At 37.6% G+C, this 18,352-nt stretch overlaps 1 protein-coding gene across 2 annotated transcripts in view; it reads right to left on the bottom strand.

Moving 5' to 3' along the window:
- JAZF1 (JAZF zinc finger 1) overlaps nucleotides 1-18,352 on the bottom strand; it is a 181,454-nt gene that overhangs the window by 70,933 nt on the left and 92,169 nt on the right. For both annotated transcript variants that reach the window (XM_056482689.1, XM_056482690.1), the window contains exon 2: nucleotides 10,593-10,665. In XM_056482689.1, coding sequence (XP_056338664.1) covers nucleotides 10,593-10,665 — 73 coding nt within the window. The remainder of the gene's footprint in view (nucleotides 1-10,592; nucleotides 10,666-18,352) is intronic.

The raw sequence follows: 18,352 nt of genomic DNA, 5'->3' as shown, positions 1-18,352 counted from the left end.
GGCTTTTATACCCACACTCCATGGTTCAAAAGTCAGCATCAGTTCTGGTAATCCTCTACATGGAGGACAGGAACTGTTCAGCTACCTCTTGCAAACAGCACTGCCCAACTAACCTGGCTTAAATTGCTTCACAACTTTTCCTAAATACTGACCTTTCAGAAATGGCAGGTGAGCAAATGAAACAGGAAACAGTAGAGAGGGAAGTCACACATAAATGCCTTGACTCACCTTGAACAGGGATGCTTTGGGCTAGGTTTTTTAACACTTTATTAGGTATATTTCACATTGCAGGGAAGGAAAATGCTTTCAACAAATACTGGAGTTTTGTTGAATTTACATTACATTGTCTGTAGCAGCAGTGGAACTTACTGCCACCAATTGCTGTCACCACCACAGGAGCTATAGGTGAGCTGGATGTTAAGAGGAACAGTCCTGCTACCACACTATAAAAGCAAATAATAAATCCAGCCTATTCCCAGCTCAAAAGTTCTTGTGAAAGGTTCATTCAAGGCACATGGTCGATCCCCAGCACTGATAGTGGCAGATATGAAATTTTACTAATATACAATTTTGGAACAAGTCACCTTTTTTGCACCTCCATCCAGAATCCACAACCCACAACTACATCCCTCTCTGTTATGGTGTTTTGCTCATACATTACAAAAGCTGCTCTAATTGGAAATCACTAGATATTAAACAGACATGCAAGGCAAACCCACAGCAATTCCTCAGTAAATCAAGGACAAATCAGCAGTGTCTATCCCTGCAGCCCATCTTCACCTGCAGATGGAATTACTGCTGTAATTGTTTCCATCTCTGCCTGTATCCTCATATACCACTTGGGGAAATACTTGTGCCTGATTAAAAAAAAAAAAACAAAAAACAAAAAACAAACCAAAACTACACAAACAAACCCCCAACACTAACAATGAAAGAAAACCTTTCTCTGTTCTCTGAAAAATTGGAACAAGAAATCCAGTGTCTGCAAAATTGTATTGCTTCGGGGAAACAAGGACTCAGAAAGTACTAAATCAGCCTGACTAATTGTACTATAACTGAGCCAAATTAATTAAATAAAGCCTCCCTTTAATAGCATTTGTTTGCTGAGCCAAGCAAGCCTTTGGAGTGTTTCAGGTCACCATAATCCAACATAAATTACTTAAACAATGTGTAATATGTAACATACACAACTATTATTAAAGTGCACTGGACTTCAGACTTTCAGAGGTCAAAGACAGGAAACTGTCCACCTTTATTCACAAACACCTTCAACAGATGTACATCAGAAAAAAACTGGTATTTGCACCAGTTTCAGGGTTCTACTTCATCATGCAAGCTCTTGCTTTCACAGCCTTGTAAATTGTCTTCTGTATTTGAGTTGTGGATGTTTCAGAAGAATCCAAGGGCAAGATCAGAGCAACCTCTTCTCTGTTTTTACTCATCACAAAAATCTAGTAAGCCCTATGGTTTTGCCTATTGTCTCTAAGATGTCAAAAAGTATTTTCTAATTGCATGATACCATACTACCTTGGCAAAATCAGGTAGATTAAACAAAAATCACAGATGATGTGCCAGGGCTTCCTCCTCTCAGCACTTCACAAGTTTAGGAGAGCAGTCCCAATGGAAAACCAAAAGCCAAAGGAACCTTCTCTTCTTTCCTCCATTTTAATCATATTAAAAGTACCTTTATTATATAATACCTACTCATAATCAGAGCAGTCAAGCTTCACTAATTCCTTATCATAACATACATCCTCACTGCTTTCATGCTTATGTTTCATATCCACCAATTGCTTAGATGGCTTCAGAGTTTCATTTTGTTCTAGCATGAAGCCTAGTTAGGATTCCAGTGCACAACACAGGTTCCTTTCAGCTCTGTACTGAAGGTGCTTAAATACTGCTATAACTTGTGCTCTTCCACTCACAGACCTAGGAGAACCATCTTTCAAAAGCATTTTGCTGGTGGACTCCAAAGTTCAGTTGCTGGCCTGCTAAATGCACCCTTGGCCTCAACAAGAGAAGAAACCAGTTTTGTCAAGCTCTCCACCTGGTCTCCATTTCTAGGGACACTGGAGCATTGCAGAGGAAGTGGTGGGATAAGGAATGCATCTTTGCAGGATATAAAATTTTCTCTCTGGCTCAGAATCAAATTGAGAGGTCAGCCCAACCACAAACGTATTTAATGAAAATGAAGGCTGGGACTGACACTCTGGAGTAGGTTTCACGCAGCGGAAGATGACATCAATGTTCTTTCCTCACGAGCCAAGTACTCCAGCACCAAGAATATTCTCTCATCTGCACTTAATCTCTAGCCTAGTCTACAGGCTGTCCTAAAGCATGACTTGGATGGGCTGGGTGTGCAACCCCCAAATTGCAGCCCTGCTTCTGAATGTCTATGAGAATATTCAAACTTTGTGCTGGGACTCTATTTGCCACGTGGCCTTTATTCATCTCCCACTGAATACTAGCAAGACTTTGCAAATGATGTGCAAGAGCCCTTACCTGGAAGTGCTATATGCAAAAATGAGAATGAAGGAGAAGAGAGGGAAACATCTTTAGACAAATCAGTTTGTTGCATTTTAATAAATTTGTGAGATATTCACCGCTGGGATGAATCTAAGAATACACAATGTGCTCACACAACTAAAAGCTAACATAGGAAAGAAAAGTAATTAAATTATTTGCATTTTGAACTGCCAAATTTATTTGAAAATCTTATTTTAAGTCTTTCTATAGATTAATCCTTAATTGCAAAAAATCTAAGTAGGCAGCTTTACAATGAAATATTGTTACTTCTTAAAAGTCAGTGAAATTATACAAAGAAGCACAATTACTTTTGTACACAAGGTCAGTGATAAGTAAATTTTAGATTCATAAAAAAATCAGTCTACAGTCAATGAAAATTACCAGCAGCTGGTCTGGACTGCCTTGGGATTCCAGGGACAGCAAGTTTGCCAATCTGCAAGTCATCACAAGTAGCTAAGACTGTCATGACAAGCTTTTAGCAAAACACTGGACAGCATGAACCTTTCCTAAAAAGTCACCTACACAGTCTGTAATTTTCTCTGGTGCATGTAATGTTTTGTTGCTGTTGTTGATGATGATTTAAAGAAAATAAACTTACAGGAGAGGAAGTAACTAGCTGTATAAGTCGGCCATTTTTCTAATTGGCAGAGACAGGAAGAACAGCCCCTCCTTTCAGCCATTTTAACTCAGATTGTACTTGAAAACTAATCACAATTGTAAAATTTTTGCTCATCCTTCACTGATAAATCAAAGCATAATAGTTTCTACAAGATCTTATTTCTGCAGAGGATCTGAAACTGGGCACATTAATGTGTTTTCCAAATAGCTCTGCAAATATGTCAAATAACTAGACTCAAAAGAACGAGTCTAGTAAAAATTAGGACCTTATTGTGGTAAAAAACAGAGAAATAGATATTGAGAGTCTTACGAGCCCACAGAGCTGACAACAAAATATCTGAATATGGTTTTTTGTGCAGTCAACACACAGTTGTTCTGAGAACATTACTACTGCTTAGGATCAAATTTAAACACCGTAGAAATGAAATGCCCTCATTTTTAAAGCAAGAGAAAATAAAGTATTTCTTCTTCCCTAGATGCAGTGACTTGTGCAAGATACCTATGCAGAAAGCTGGGAATTGAAACAGAACTGGCCAAGACAAAAAACAGTGCCAGGAAGACAAGACAGTTTTTTCATCAATTTTGGCATGCCACATTGACAAAAGATGAAGAAATAACAATAGAGACAAGAATTCTGAAAATCTTGAGGACTTATACTGACAGCTCTGGTGCTTGGTAATGGAATTACACAGAGGTGTGCACACATTCACTTGGAAGAAATGATTCTGACTTGGCAATGCTTCTTTCACTTGAGATTCATGGGATGGAAAAAAAAGGAAAAATCCTGAGCCTTTCACAGAAAAATTACCATAAGAAAGCTAATTCCCTCTCAATTAAAACAAAAAATCAACCCTGGCTTTTTCTTAAAGTGCCAATCTGCTTTTTGATCTTTACTGCTGACATGAAATAGAAGAGCTCTACATCATATAAATCTTCAGCTTTGCTTAGCTTGAAACTGGTAAAGAGAGAAAGAGAAAACAAAGCCATCTGCATAAATCCTTCCAAACCAAAAGGCATTCCCCTTAGCCTATCATTAATTTCTGCACATCTTGTTTGAATTATCATCTGAAGTTTGTCTTGTTCCATCTCCAGAACAAGTCAAACAGCAGAGCATAAAGATATGAACAAAACCATATGATCTACTTGGTCACTGTTAACTTAAAAATAGGCTTACACAGAAAAATATTATCTGGCAATTGATATGTTACTTTGATCCCTTTCTTTCTGTATCCTGTCACATGCATTCAATCCACCAGCTACTGGAAGCACTGGCATGCACCTTCAACTTGATGAGAACCAACAATCCAAGGAAATCACTGCACTTTTACAAAGTTGTGATATTCAATTCAAATGAGACAGTATCACATTACAGGAAGGAAAAGTTAAATTTTAAGACAAAAAGGAAGAACTGTGGTACTAGACACTATAAAATGTAGCAACTATCAACAGGTGACACAGCAATACTTTAACAGATTCATGGGCTCATATGTTCCCATACAGAAAAATTAATCTACAATAGAATTCCTGAAATGGAAAAGTCTCCCTCGTCTCTACCCTTCTGTTTCTAAATCATGGCATGATTTTAAGGCAGTGTATGCTATACCAAAAAAAGTTAGCATGGCTCTTAGTTATACCTTTCTTTAAAATTTTGCTTCTTACTAATTCAAAAATTCAAATTAACTTTTGAGAGAAAAAATCAATTTTTAAGAAGTTTTATATATTTATTTGTAGCATATTTTAAATAATCTATTATGTAGCACTAATGATACAACTTCAAATGTCGTGCCTGAATTAATTAGAAAGACTTGAATTCTGATCTAGTGCTTATCAGGTGAATGATGCAGGGAATAGTTGTTTTAGAGAAAGATGCTCACCATTTCAGAATTGCTTCACTTTCCATATGCATTCTGCAAAAGTATTTATTGTGATGGCAAGCAAGGAGAAACAAACATACTTCTCTCCAGCCTCACAGCTTTCATTCCAAACATGCCAAACAGCCATGAGAGTGATGGCACACAGACATCAGAAGAAATGCCAGCAAGATATGTCCTACCCCAAGTTTGTCAACAGTCTTAGGATTAAAACACTCTTAGGGAATCAGAGGGGAGAAAACTGAATTGTCTCCCACAAATTGCTCCAACAACTTAATGCTTGTGGCCCACAGTAAAAAAGAAGGAACAAGGTTCTCACTTCTGCTGAGAAAATGTTTGATAGAGCACTTTGATGGCACATGCAGCCATGGGCCATGACCTCTGAGAGCCTAAAGTCTTTCACTGGCTTTTTGTTCAACTGCTGCTCATAGCTTACCCCAGGAAAATCTCTCAGGGCTGCACCACAGGAAAAGTGCAAAGTGTTGCAGTACCACATGGTTTGGATGCTCTGCTGAGAAACTGATGCTTAATGATTTTTAGGTTTTTCATATATTTGTAGCTTTGTAGATTTTTAATATATAGTTGTATAGTTTTTAGTACTTTCTCACACTTTAGAACAACAGCTGACTCTTTTGAACACATTCATGAAATTCCATTTAGTCCTATTCTCAAGAAGAGAATTCCTAACATGGACATTTTGTTTTACATCAGCACCTGAGAGACATAACAAGATACAGGGCAAAGAATCCTCTGGAGCAGCTTCAAGGGGCAAACCGAAGTGTGGGTTGCTGAGGCAACTGGTCCCTTATTGGATGGACCTGCAAGTTGTACTAATTAATTAACTCATAAAAATCATAGAAATCCTCTACCATGTGTGCACATTCCTGTATTTTGTGCACCTGAAAGCTGTTTTTTTTTAAAGAACAGCTTTTTATATTACCACTTCAATATTGTTTGCAAAAGTTTTTCTTCTGATTCCAGGCAACAAAACCCCACAGATGTAGTCAAAGGACATTGCCTCAAATCCAATAACATTATTCTTGTTATTGCATTAGTAACACAGTGCTAAGCATACTAAACATAACACTACCTAAAAATTTGCCACTTTTAGAAATAACTTTCAAATGATCATTAAATCCTATGGTTTTTTACTTTACTCCTGGAAAAAACAGGTCATAGTAGTAGAACCACAGTTATTGAGCTGGAGAAGACACAGGGAGAGTTTGCAGTGGGCAGAACTTTACATGCAATCAATTTCTTTCACAAACGTATATGCTCACAGAAATGATTGATTTTTCTTCTCATGGTATTAAAAAAAGGAGGCAGAGTAATAAAACTTTGTCTTGAGAAGACAACGACAGATGAAACAAAAGGAAGTGAGGGGAGATGAGATGTCTGAAGCCTACAGGAATTTATAATGGTAACAGTGAGGCAAAATCTTGCTAGTTAAAAATAAAATCTGGAGGGAGGAGCTAAAATGTTAGATTGGTTCAGAGATGTGCAAGGATAATCTTGGGCTCTTTGTCTAAGAATGCCATCCAATTTTGATCACAGGTTTCATTTGTGCTCCCAGGTGTGCATGAGAATGAACTTTATAGACATTCAACAGTCTCATTCAACAGATTGCCCAGAGGAAACACCAAAAACACTCTCACTAGTGTGTTCCAACTGCTTGCAGGATTGATGCTTAAAACATATTTTATTATATAACCTTTCTTCTCTGACCTCAATTTTGAATAGAAAAACACTATTAAAAAGAACCTGGGGTTAACATAATTAAAGTATTTTGGTAGATTTTAAAATATTTTAATATTACAACAGTCTTTATTTTCAACAATTCTGTAATATAACTGTTATGCAATTTGAAGTAGAAACAGTATATAATTATGACTGCTTAGTTTCAGTTGTAGGTGCATACTAGTTTTCTTTTTTCCCCATCTGGATGAAACTTTTTAAAGCAAAGCAATTACTGAATCTAAGAAAAATGTATTTCATGGAAACTGTATTAAATACAGAATTAATTGTTCTTTTTATGGTATGTGTTTCCAATAATACAAGTTACTATGGTACTTTCCATCCTTCATATTCAAGGTCAAAGGAATTGACTCCAATAACCTATGCTTTTTTCCTATTTCTGATACTTACAATCTAAAAGTTGAAATACCTCCATTAAAACTTAATTGTAAAGAATTTTTCATTCACCAAGTTGGGAATAAACATTTTTTTATTATAAACATTTTTTTAATACTACCTTTTCAGACAAAGGAATTATTTTTATGCCTCTGCTTTCTTCTCACTTGTGCTAGTAATATTGGTATGCTTGTTTTGCTGTTTTTTTTAAATATCTCAAACATTCCCACAACAGCTGCTTTCCTCATTAACAGGTAACCAGCAGTATCCACACTAAACAAACTTTCAAATATGAGAATACTGAGAAGTCTCTCTTCATTAGACTGCACCAGTCTAAAAGCCTTGGCTGTGATGCTGCAATGCCAGGTAATAGAGCAGCCTCTAAAACCCCAGACTAACACACTCAGAGGCACAAAACATGCAATGCAGAGTCCAATAAACACCAAGCAACATTAATATTCAAGTTTATCAATTTAAAGCTATAAAATCTGCATTTATGTAGCAGTGTAAGTAATATTAATCACTGTGGCTAATTACTGCATTTCAATGCAATAGAAAATATAAAAGTGTCTTGACCCACTACAAAGGAAATACCTCTAGAAAGTACTGGAGGATATTGGCCCAAGTGCTCATTTGCAACTACTCCTGACAGATCACAGCCAGTATTCCATCTTGTAGCAGCACCATTGAACCCCTTGCAGACAAACCTCTCCTGTATTTATAGGACGGAAACAGATTAACTGCATCTGCTTTAGCTGCAGTGTGTCTTTTATTGATTCCAATTCTGACTTCTAAGAAACCAAACCAGAAGAAAGCAGGGAATAACCATCAATACTGGGGACTGCACTAAGGCTACACTAAACTTTGTCTGAGAAAGGGATTTGTGGCAATTCAGTCAGTGTCTGAGGGAAGTGTTTGATGTAGCAGTAACAAACCATTATGACCCATAATTTATATTTTGTCCACCAGTTTTAAAAGGAACGTTATCTGTCTACATGAGGATCACACACTATGGAAGCAGCATCTGTGTGTAGTTACTGAAAGCTGTAATGGCAGTAAATCTCCAGCAGAGAAAGAGATGGAGCCTTACAGATTCAGACATCCACAATCTGAGGGCTGTCTCAGAACTTCAGAGCTCAAACAGTATTGCTATAATAATATGCCTGAGAAAATAACCAGGGATAGAAGGGAAATGGAAACAAGAGTATGTTTCAAGTTGTAAACAGAGACTCCAGTACCCTTCCCTCTCTACTATCTGTTTTACTGATACTTTATCCTCCCAGCTATCAAGCCAGACAACCCAGATTTATGTTTTGTTTTAGCTCATAATAGCCTCTATACAACAGGGCAATGGGCAGAGCATAAAGCACACCCATTTAATCTTTCTACCACACCATATATTTAGTGCACATCTTATCATACAATTTTGGCAGTCCCTGAGAATCAGATGTCCCTGTTTTCCCAGGCTCCACGAGACCGTATGGCCCACACAGAACATATTGAATGTACAAACTTGCAGGGGAAGATTGTTTTAAGGTCTGTAACTCACAGCAGGAACTGAGCTAAGTTCAGTTCCACTTGGAAGCCATAAAAGCATGGGTTTAAAAAAAGTGCAGCCGTATCTGGTGTTTGATATCTAACAGTATGCAACATGTTTATGACATGTATTAGGCTACAGAATCTGAGTTCATAGCCTGGGACAACAAAGCAGAACTCAGCTCTGGCATATGTAGTGGGAAATAGAAAGGCATGTCTTGTACTGTAATGGATATTGCTGCTCCCTCAAGAGATTGAGTCACATAGAGCAGGTGGTTCAATGAAAGATACTAGCACTTTGGAAAAAATTAAAATACAATTAACAGAGTAGCTAAACAGCAGCTGGTTCAAGCACAAGTCAATTCAGATTCAGTTTTACTATACAAACAACACAGTTTGGTTCTCCAGAATTATTTTTCAGAAATGAGACAGGAAGAAAGTTTAGATGAAATATGTAGCAACTAAAACTCTCTCAGTCACACAGAACTCTGTTTAAAGGGTACCAAAATAATGAAATCTAAATGAGGCATCATTTTCAAACTACATTAAAAGTAGTCTGATTCCAAACTGAATGGTCAAGTCCCACTTAAAACAAGTCCCATGATCAAAGATGTGGACTTAAAACAGTTTTCTCTAATTTAAAAAAAAACAAACAGAACAACAACCAAAACCTTTCCCCTTTCTTACATTAAGTAAAATAATCACAGAAGCAAAAAGAGAAAGCACCCAAGTATAAGATGGAAAAAGGGAAACATACCAACATGCACAACAGCATACCAAGCCTACATATTGGGAAAAAAAAAGTTTTACACATTAAATGAGATCAGCAGAGCTAAGTGTTAAAAAGGGTCATGGCTAATTTCAAAATATGCTTTAAGAGTCAGACTGTCTCCAGGAAGAACAAGAGTTACTTGCCAAGTAGGAAATCATGTCAATACAGCTATTCTTAATCATCACAGGCTCATGTAGTGGAGAAAATGTGGTCATTTCACCAAGTGAACACCACTTCTTACTTTCATACCTCAAAGTATTCTTCCCCCACACACCCACTGACACTTTTTTGCTACAGCAAACATTATAGAAAGTCAAACAGTGTGTTCTGTGTCCTTAAAATTTGTTGGTTTTTGCTTTTGTTTCGCTTTTTCCCATTTTTAAAATGAAGTAGAATTAGAAAGAAAAATTTTGCATGGCCCATGAGAGTTTGAATCAACTCAAACTATGTCAAACTAAATTCTGGGTTAATCTTCCAGGATTACAGGGTTATGAGTTTGTATCTCATCCTCTAGACAGCAAAAATAAAAAAGCAAACTGGTCTTTTATGCATAAAAAGCAATAATCCATGCTGGAGTACCCCAGAGGTTTCAGTACCACCATCAGTCAATAACTGAAAAACTAAGGCTCTGGTACTTAGAAAAGTGCTTTAAAATGGTTTAATTTCTTAATTGCTTTCAAGTCTTAGATTATACAGGGCTTGTAAGCAAGATTTTTAAAGATATTTATTTGGGTAGAAAATCTTGAAGTTCTGTAAAAAATCCACTTATATATTGAACTGTTGTCAGATAGAAATTTTTTTCAATTGAAAGTGAAATCTTTCTCTACTCGCTTGTATGAAGTACAGTAAAACAGAAAACTAAGCCAAGAAAAATTATCTTGTCTGGCATGAGATTTAGCTAAAACATAAAAAGCTAAAACCTCATTCCTAAGTGTTTAAGCAGTGCAGCTGAAGGGCTGCCTGTGCCCTATCCAAAAGAGATTAAAAAAATTAAATTTTAATTCAACTGTTTTTCCAAAACAGGTGCTATGGTAGTGTCATATCCCATGATGCAAAACAGTGCATCCACCATGCCATTTTGGTAGAATAGATATTGTGCAAACCAAGATCAGTTATACCTAAAAAATTATCACACTTACCTGTTAATGTAACTTAGAGCAACATAGGTTGGCTGCTGAAGTTCTTGTTTCTCTAATACACGTGGGTCTGTATCTGGAATAAAGAAATACATACACAGAAATGAGTTTACTCTATTTAACAATGAAATTAGGAGACTGAATGCTGCAAAGTAAGTGGACACAAGAGATACAAAATAGCTCAGCCCAGTTTATCCATTCATTCATAAACACAGTATTGCATTACTTTATGCAAGAATTTGAAACATCAACAGTGATGTAATTTCCAACTGTCACACAAGCTTTCACAATCCCCCTCATAAATATTAGTTTTCACTGCTTTCCATGATTTATAGTGTTAAATGGTTCAAGCTTGCTTCTTTTTTAATATAGCTATTTTGACTTTTAAGGTGTTCCAAGAGTGATTAGATCTCTTCTGTTGGGCCTTGAGACTTTTCTTCTGCATCTCTGAGTTTTGTTCTCTCCCTTCTCTACAGTTTATTTTCTGAAGCTCTGAATCAGAAAAGTCATACAAGAATGCTCTTGAAGCAAAATGCTTGCCAAGCAGAGCACTGCCCACCAAAAGCCCTGAAGCAAACATATCCAAATCCCTCGAGTGCTAAATTTCTCACTCAAATGAAAAATATGTTTTCAATCACTGTTTCCATTGTCCTTTGCAGTTAATTTTTGCTTTTATCTAACAAAGGAGTTTTGGTTTGAATTTCTGAAACCAAAGCCATGGGAGTATGCCCATGATTTAGACATTCTTCTTATACCAAAACCCAGGGTTATATTGAAGTTTCAAATACAAGTTTGCCCTGCATAGTTGATAGATTTAGATTGTTCTTGCTTCCTTCTACAGCTTTTAAGCATTGTTAATGTTTAATCTCATTATCTTGATAAGCACATTAGTTTGACTTGATCAGTTGCTTTTGGTGTTTTTTGTGGGGATTAAAACATGATACAACTATTTTCAAATCTGTCTCTGCTGCTGTGCCTTAAGGAAGATTTTTAACTGAACTGAATGGGGACAGTGCTTGAGGGTTGGTGCATTGTCACACCCCTGCTGAAGCAGATAATGTCCTTATTCAAGGAGAAGCCTCTCAAAGCTCAGAATGATCCTAATCTTTCTCCTTACACTTGCTCCTGCACATCTTAGGCTGCAGGATTTGCTAATGTGTGTTGATATATCCCTGAAGAGATAAATAACTCTAAGAAAGTTCAGTGAAGAGGGATAAAAGTACAAGTGCCAATCCAAGCCTGTTGCTCCTGAGAGGAACAGATCCTGCTGGTGCCTGGGGAAATTCTGCAGCAATTGCCAGCTCATCACATCCCATATGAAGCTAATCAAAGACAGCAAAGCATCAGTACTCTCCCGTGTTGTCTAACTCACTTCTCTGAGGAAGTTGGGTTCACACAACACGCAAAGATCTTTGACTTCCTTTCTTTCTATCAAATCCACCATCATTTAGCAAGCCAAGCATACAACTACTGCCATGGTGAGCTCTCTCAGATTTACATCTCAGTGGTGCATGGCCTGCCATGAAACTGTCTCGATGCAGAATGTCTGCAGGGCATTAATCCCAGCCAGGACTATCTGAGAGCTGCTGCAGCCCAAGTTCAGCATCTGTGGTTAAATGACTATGTCATTGCTAATCCAGTTCTCAAATGGGATTAACCTCCACCTATAAACAACAGTTTCTGTGACTGAAGGAGACAAAACTGGGGCTGGTTTACATCAGAGTGCTGCACCTTATCTGTGGGGGAGGACAAGGAAAGGCTCTAATGGAGAGTCCACCACTCTTCCTGCAGCTTGCCCATGGCTCTCCATAACACCAGCTGAAGATGAAAACACAAAGACAAAAACCAAAAGCCCCATAACTTCTGTAGGAGTGTGTTATCAAAGCAGAGAGCAATTTGCCTGCTGGCACCTGGAGAAAGCAGACTCCTGCCTCTCAGTAGGTGCTGCCTGACACACAAGGAACACAATGCAGATTCTATTCTATTCTATTCTATTCTATTCTATTCTATTCTATTCTATTCTATTCTATTCTATTCATCCATGTATCAGATTTCACATGTTTTTAAAGTCAATTATGCAGTATATACCAATTCCACAAAATAATCCAAGCCATGGTAAAAAAATCTTGTATGAATTTAGCACTTGGAATGCATTTTTATTCCTCTTGCAACCAGGTGCTGGGTTGCCAGTCATGGGAATGCTGCATTCACTTCTGCACTGCAGCAGGAACTACACATGACACTGCTGGGTATTATTTCTCTTCCTCAGCTACAATATTAAAAAAAAAAAAAACAAAACAAAAAACACAGAAACTTGTCTGAGGCCACAGCAAGGCCCTCAGAGAAGAGAAGAAAAGAGGAGAAACCAGACCAGCTGTGCCACAGGTGGCAGCAGCCATGGGGCCCTGGACCAGTCCTTCCCAGTTGAGGGGCATAAAGACCACATTGGCAGCCCCTCTGCTTCCACCTAAAACCTGCATGGCTGTGCTATCCAGGCACATTTGGCCCATCACTGCCAGCTTTTTTCTCACTGTCTAAAAATGCCACCATTCTGCCTCCATTCTCTCTTCCTCTGCCCAGCCTCAGACAGTGCCTTTCCTCTCTCCTGCCTCTTCCTAACTCCAATTCTTCCTATATATCCTGCCCTCTGTTGTTCTCTACTGCTTTCACTGTAATTCTCCCCTCTCAAAATGTCCCAACACAAGAACAAGTTAAAACTTTCATGGAGATGTCTATAACCTCTTGTTCACTCTTGTACCACAGGACTGCACATAGATGCAATTCATTCCCTGGACTGCCCTCTCCCCTTCTGCCTCTGCCTGACCTCTCCATCCCCCTTATTGTATTTTACTTCCAGTTCAGGCAGTCTCTGCTTACACTGCTGATGTTAGTTAGCACTCTAGTGAGCAGAGTGAACATACATTGTTAACAACTACCAAGAGATCACAACCATCTCAGACTTGATGCAAAAAAAACCCCAGCATAATTAGCACTTTCTTTCTTTCTTTTTTAAGGAATAGCAAGTACAGCTACAGAGAGATTAAGCATTCCCAGGTTCTGGACCTTCTATAGCCTGGACTTCCAGCACTCTGTTTTTCTCATGCCTAAACACATTCATACTGACACTAGCAATGTTTTATAAAACCACACATGCTGCCCAAATCATGGTTGCCACATTGACCAGGATGTTATGCATCAGCCAATGCTCTCACTTAATCTGACTTGGGAACAAGGAGCAGGGGAGACAAAAATCTGTTGTCAATCTCACAAAAATGGCCCTGTCTAATGTTACATGTTTAGTCAATGTTTCTTCAAACTCGCATAGACCGGTCAAAGTCAGCCAAAAGGAGCCTAAATAGTTTCCAAACAGACACCTATAATGGATTAAACACTCACAGATGACAAATTTCTTCTTGAAAATACTTAAGCAACATAACTTAGTTCTGATCTGAGTTCCCTTCCTTGTAAGAAAAATATCCAGCACACACACAAAATCGACTCCAGAACTAGATTAACATTACTTTAACTAGTCAGCCTCACTTTTTGAATTAACAGAGGCTGTCCAAGACTCACTACTTCATTGGTTTTGCAGTAACACTTCAAATCCAGTAGAACAAATTGTCAGCCACTGTACATTAGCTGCCTTCATTATGTGTCTCTTCTCACACACATTATGTGCCACTGATTTCATTCCACAGTGGGAAGAATTACTTTCTCTAATGCTAAGAGCATTTTTAAGCTATGTCCTCCTAATTTACTATGGTGCTAGATTTTGTCTCTCCTTTTTATTTTAAATGAAATGCTATTAAAATAAATTTTTTATCTTATACTAACTACTCTAGAATTTTGTTCTGCATCCCAGCACCTCACTATTTAAAAGACTGAAGTGTGGATGCTAATATCCTCAAGAGAGACAGAATTCCACAGTCATCTGCAGGATTAGACCCTTCCAATTTCTCACATCCACAATTTGTTTCATACTGGACAACTAGACAAGTAGTATGAGTGCATAATTAAGAATGAGAGACCATAAATTGCTCTGAGCCATCTTTGAACTGTTCACACAAAGCCAGGCATTTTTTGTGGAGTATGTTCTAGCAAAATAAATCACTGATTACTGAAGCATTCTACAATTACTAAATCACCTCACTACACAGAAATAACTTGCAGCCTGAAAGCACTGCAAAATCCTAACCTGGAAAGTATTTTAAAGAGAGCAAATAATAAACAAAGGCATACACATCCTGTATAAGCACAGTCTTCAATTATATAACTTGGTTCTACATTAATATTTCTGCACAAAAATATAAGCATCTTCATTGTATGTAACACAGCAATAAGTTTTTACCCTACAAGATACAAGAAAGTTATCAGAAGCAGCTTCACTTTTATAAGAGCCCTGGTTTTAAATCACTGTGAAAGATCATTTTTCACCTTACAAAATGCTAACAAATTCCAGTGGCATTACTTTACAACCACAGGCTTTCTTCTTACAGGGACCAGGAAAGGTCACTACCACCAGCAAAGTGGTAAAGATAGCCTCAGAAGAAAAATAATGACCTAAAGGTGGTAAAATTATACTGCTCTTCAACATCTTGAATATGAACTGGCCAGCCCTGTTTTTACCCCTCCTGCCACCATTTAACAAAAGCAGAGGTTGAGGTCAAGACTGACAGAAGTCCAGGTGCCTAAAGGAGGAGATATGAATCCCTGCTCAATTACAAATGTAGTCACTGGATTCTCAACATCTTTTGGTAGCTGTAATCCTCCAACAGATTTCACAGACCAACAACCTGAGTAGCTTCTTTATGGCTGATAATTATGCTTTTATCCATCTTTGTCATAGGGGGTACTATGCTAACTGAGTGTGGGGGTGATTTTTAAGGAACAAATTTCAGCCTAACAAAGTCTCTCAGTGAGCTCCAGTGAGCCTCTGGTGAGGTAAGAAGTACCAGACAATTCACTGATGTTGCAGATATTACTTTTTGGAGTGAAGGGTTTAGAGATGTCCATATCTTAAAAAGACTTAGGTGTGAAAAATATGTCTTCTGTAAGTCATATCAATTTTATACCAAATAGTTACAACAAAAGCCAAAAGGCAAAACTCCCCTTGCCAACCCAAGGGTCTTATTTCTCTTTTGGTTTAATCTTTAAAAGAGCAACAAAATGCTTTTAATGCAACAGAAATAACAGCCCTGCAAAGGATTTTAAAAGGATTTTAAAAGCACATATTTGCTAGGACCAAGGACTTACAAGTCTCTCCCAAGTCACTTGTAGATGTTAATGATAATCTCACCTTTTTGTGCAAGATCACACTGGGGTAAACTGCAAACACAGAGGTTCCCCAGACCCAATCCTGACTTTGCCAGAACATCCATACACACGTTCTGCTCGCCCACCAGCAGGTTTGCAGAGTGCCTGTCTTGTATTTCACTTGGCCTGGAAACTGGCTGATATAAGTCAGCTAGTTAATTAAAACCTACACTTCCCTTGAAACTAGCTAGCTTCACTAATGATGCCAAGGCAAATATTTCTGTTGGCATCCTCAAAAGTCTGCAATTGTTTCTATGTGGATGTAGCTTAAAAAGCCAGAAATAGATAAATTCAATGTTACTGGAAATTGCTCCCCATCTAAAACCTCCATTACAAGGAAACCATTATGAGTTTCACACTATCAATTCCAAATGCAGCATTATTCGTATTTTCTTATAAATTAAAAAAAAACAAAAAACAAAAAACTTGCAGACAAATTAACACAGTCCCTCAATTATATCTTTCATAGAAAAAAAAACCCCTCATCTTCAAAAAGGAGATTAAGCTCTTTACTTCAGATAGAACACTGGAGGATAAATATGATTCTGTGAGAGTTTTAAATCTACAATTTAAGAACACTTTTATTATTTAAGGACAAGTTTAGGTTCTTTCCAAGATTAAGGTGTTAAATGCCACAGAGATGGACTTATCAAAATGTGTGAAAGAGATCAGACACCAAACTTTCACATTTTCACAATTAGCTCTTATAGATGACTTAGCTCTCTAAACAGATGACCAAGAAAACCACATTCAGGCAAGTACAAACAAGAAAACACTGTACTTATGTCAACTTTCACAGTTTTGGTTAACACTAGAGGCTCCAGAACATGTTTTAGGACAAAATTCTGCCTGCTTGGTCTGTCCCAGAGCTGCAGAAATTTCTCAGTTAGCTGCAAACAGTTTATTTCCCCCATCAAATTGTACTTAAGTGCATGAAGCCATGAAAAAAGAAACCCTTAAAGACACAGGTTACATAAATATTACAAGAAGATTATGAAATGGCAGGATTTTTGGTCTGCTGGGGGACAGCTCAATTGCATTACAGCAGGAGAATAATGCAGTCCAAGGACAAGGTAAAGCATCAGAAGTCACACCCAAAAACTGAGCCACTCTCTCCTAAAGCCATCAAGCACAAAAAGCTTATCATTAATCTTAATAATTGCAAATTGCACACTACACATGTGGGCAAGTGGTCAGCAAAAGGAAATGTCAAACAGAAGGTTTATTTAAACACAGGCTGCCTCAGTTAAAAAAACCCCAACAAGTATAAATTGGGAATGCACACAGGCAGCTGGAAGGCAAAGCAGCAGCTGCTGACTTAACACCCTGGATTAGCACACACTGGCCCCTTCATGTTGGTGCACCTCCCAGGGAAGTGAGGCAGTCCTTGTGGAGTTCCCAAGGAAAATGGTAATTTGCAAAAACTGACTCTTCACTGGAAATAAACCATGATCCCAGACTCAGCACTCCCAGCATTTTAGCCTCAGAGTCTTAATGAATGCAGAACCTCTAAGATGCAGACATCACTGCAAAAGAAAGTATAAAAAAGGGTCAGAGAAGTTCAAAAGCAGAAAATTGCTGAAAACTAAAGCACAAAAACCAACAGCATCCATTCACTAACTCAGACTAACACAAATGAAATTCCCTTCTGTAACACAACCCCTGTGAGACACAAGAACTCAGGGTTTTGTCATATGAGAAAACAGTATCATGGTGGGTGATAAAATAATACATGGTATTTCAGATAACCTACACAGAAACAAGTCTGTGCTTTCATCTTACAGCAGAACAGAACTTCTTATATACCACTACTTTGGAGCAATCCTGTTTCATCCTTGCAAGCTGCCACTATTTAATTCAGACTGTGAACTTTTGAAAATAATGGCCATTCCTTATCTTGCCCAGACAAACATGGTTCTGATTACAGCTTTACATGTATTAATTTAATGTACAGCTACTAAAAGTATTTTAGCAACACAACTGAGATGATCACTTGACATTTTTTAATTTAATAAACAAATAGCCAAGTAAACAAACAGAAGGACTTGCAAAACACATTGAAAAACATTTTTAATTGAAAAAAAGAAAAATTGTGATATGACCATATGCAAGAAAAGGTTATTTCAGTTATGGACAATAGAAAAGAGAAAGAATGCGTGGAGTTCAGTCAAGAATCTTGAATCTTTTTAAAATGATCTAATTTCTGCAATTAAGCTAATTATTGCACAATAGTAAGTGACCACAGTGCTCCTCAGTTGCCAAAAGCAACCTTTGCATCTGTCATGCTGTCTTCAAACAGGCAATTAAAGTGAAAAATGAGTGTGTATAACTTTCCAGTACCATATATTATATACAAATAACACACAAATAAGAAGTTCTCAAACCAAACACTTGATCAACTTAGTCATACTTTTATCTGTTTATTTGAATATGTATTACTTTGCTACTCT

Source organism: Oenanthe melanoleuca, chromosome 2, assembly GCF_029582105.1.
Source record: "Oenanthe melanoleuca isolate GR-GAL-2019-014 chromosome 2, OMel1.0, whole genome shotgun sequence".
NCBI classification, from domain to species: Eukaryota; Metazoa; Chordata; class Aves; order Passeriformes; family Muscicapidae; genus Oenanthe; species Oenanthe melanoleuca.
The sequence above is the reverse complement of the archived record's forward strand: the minus strand, read 5'-3'. Positions and strand labels throughout refer to the sequence as shown.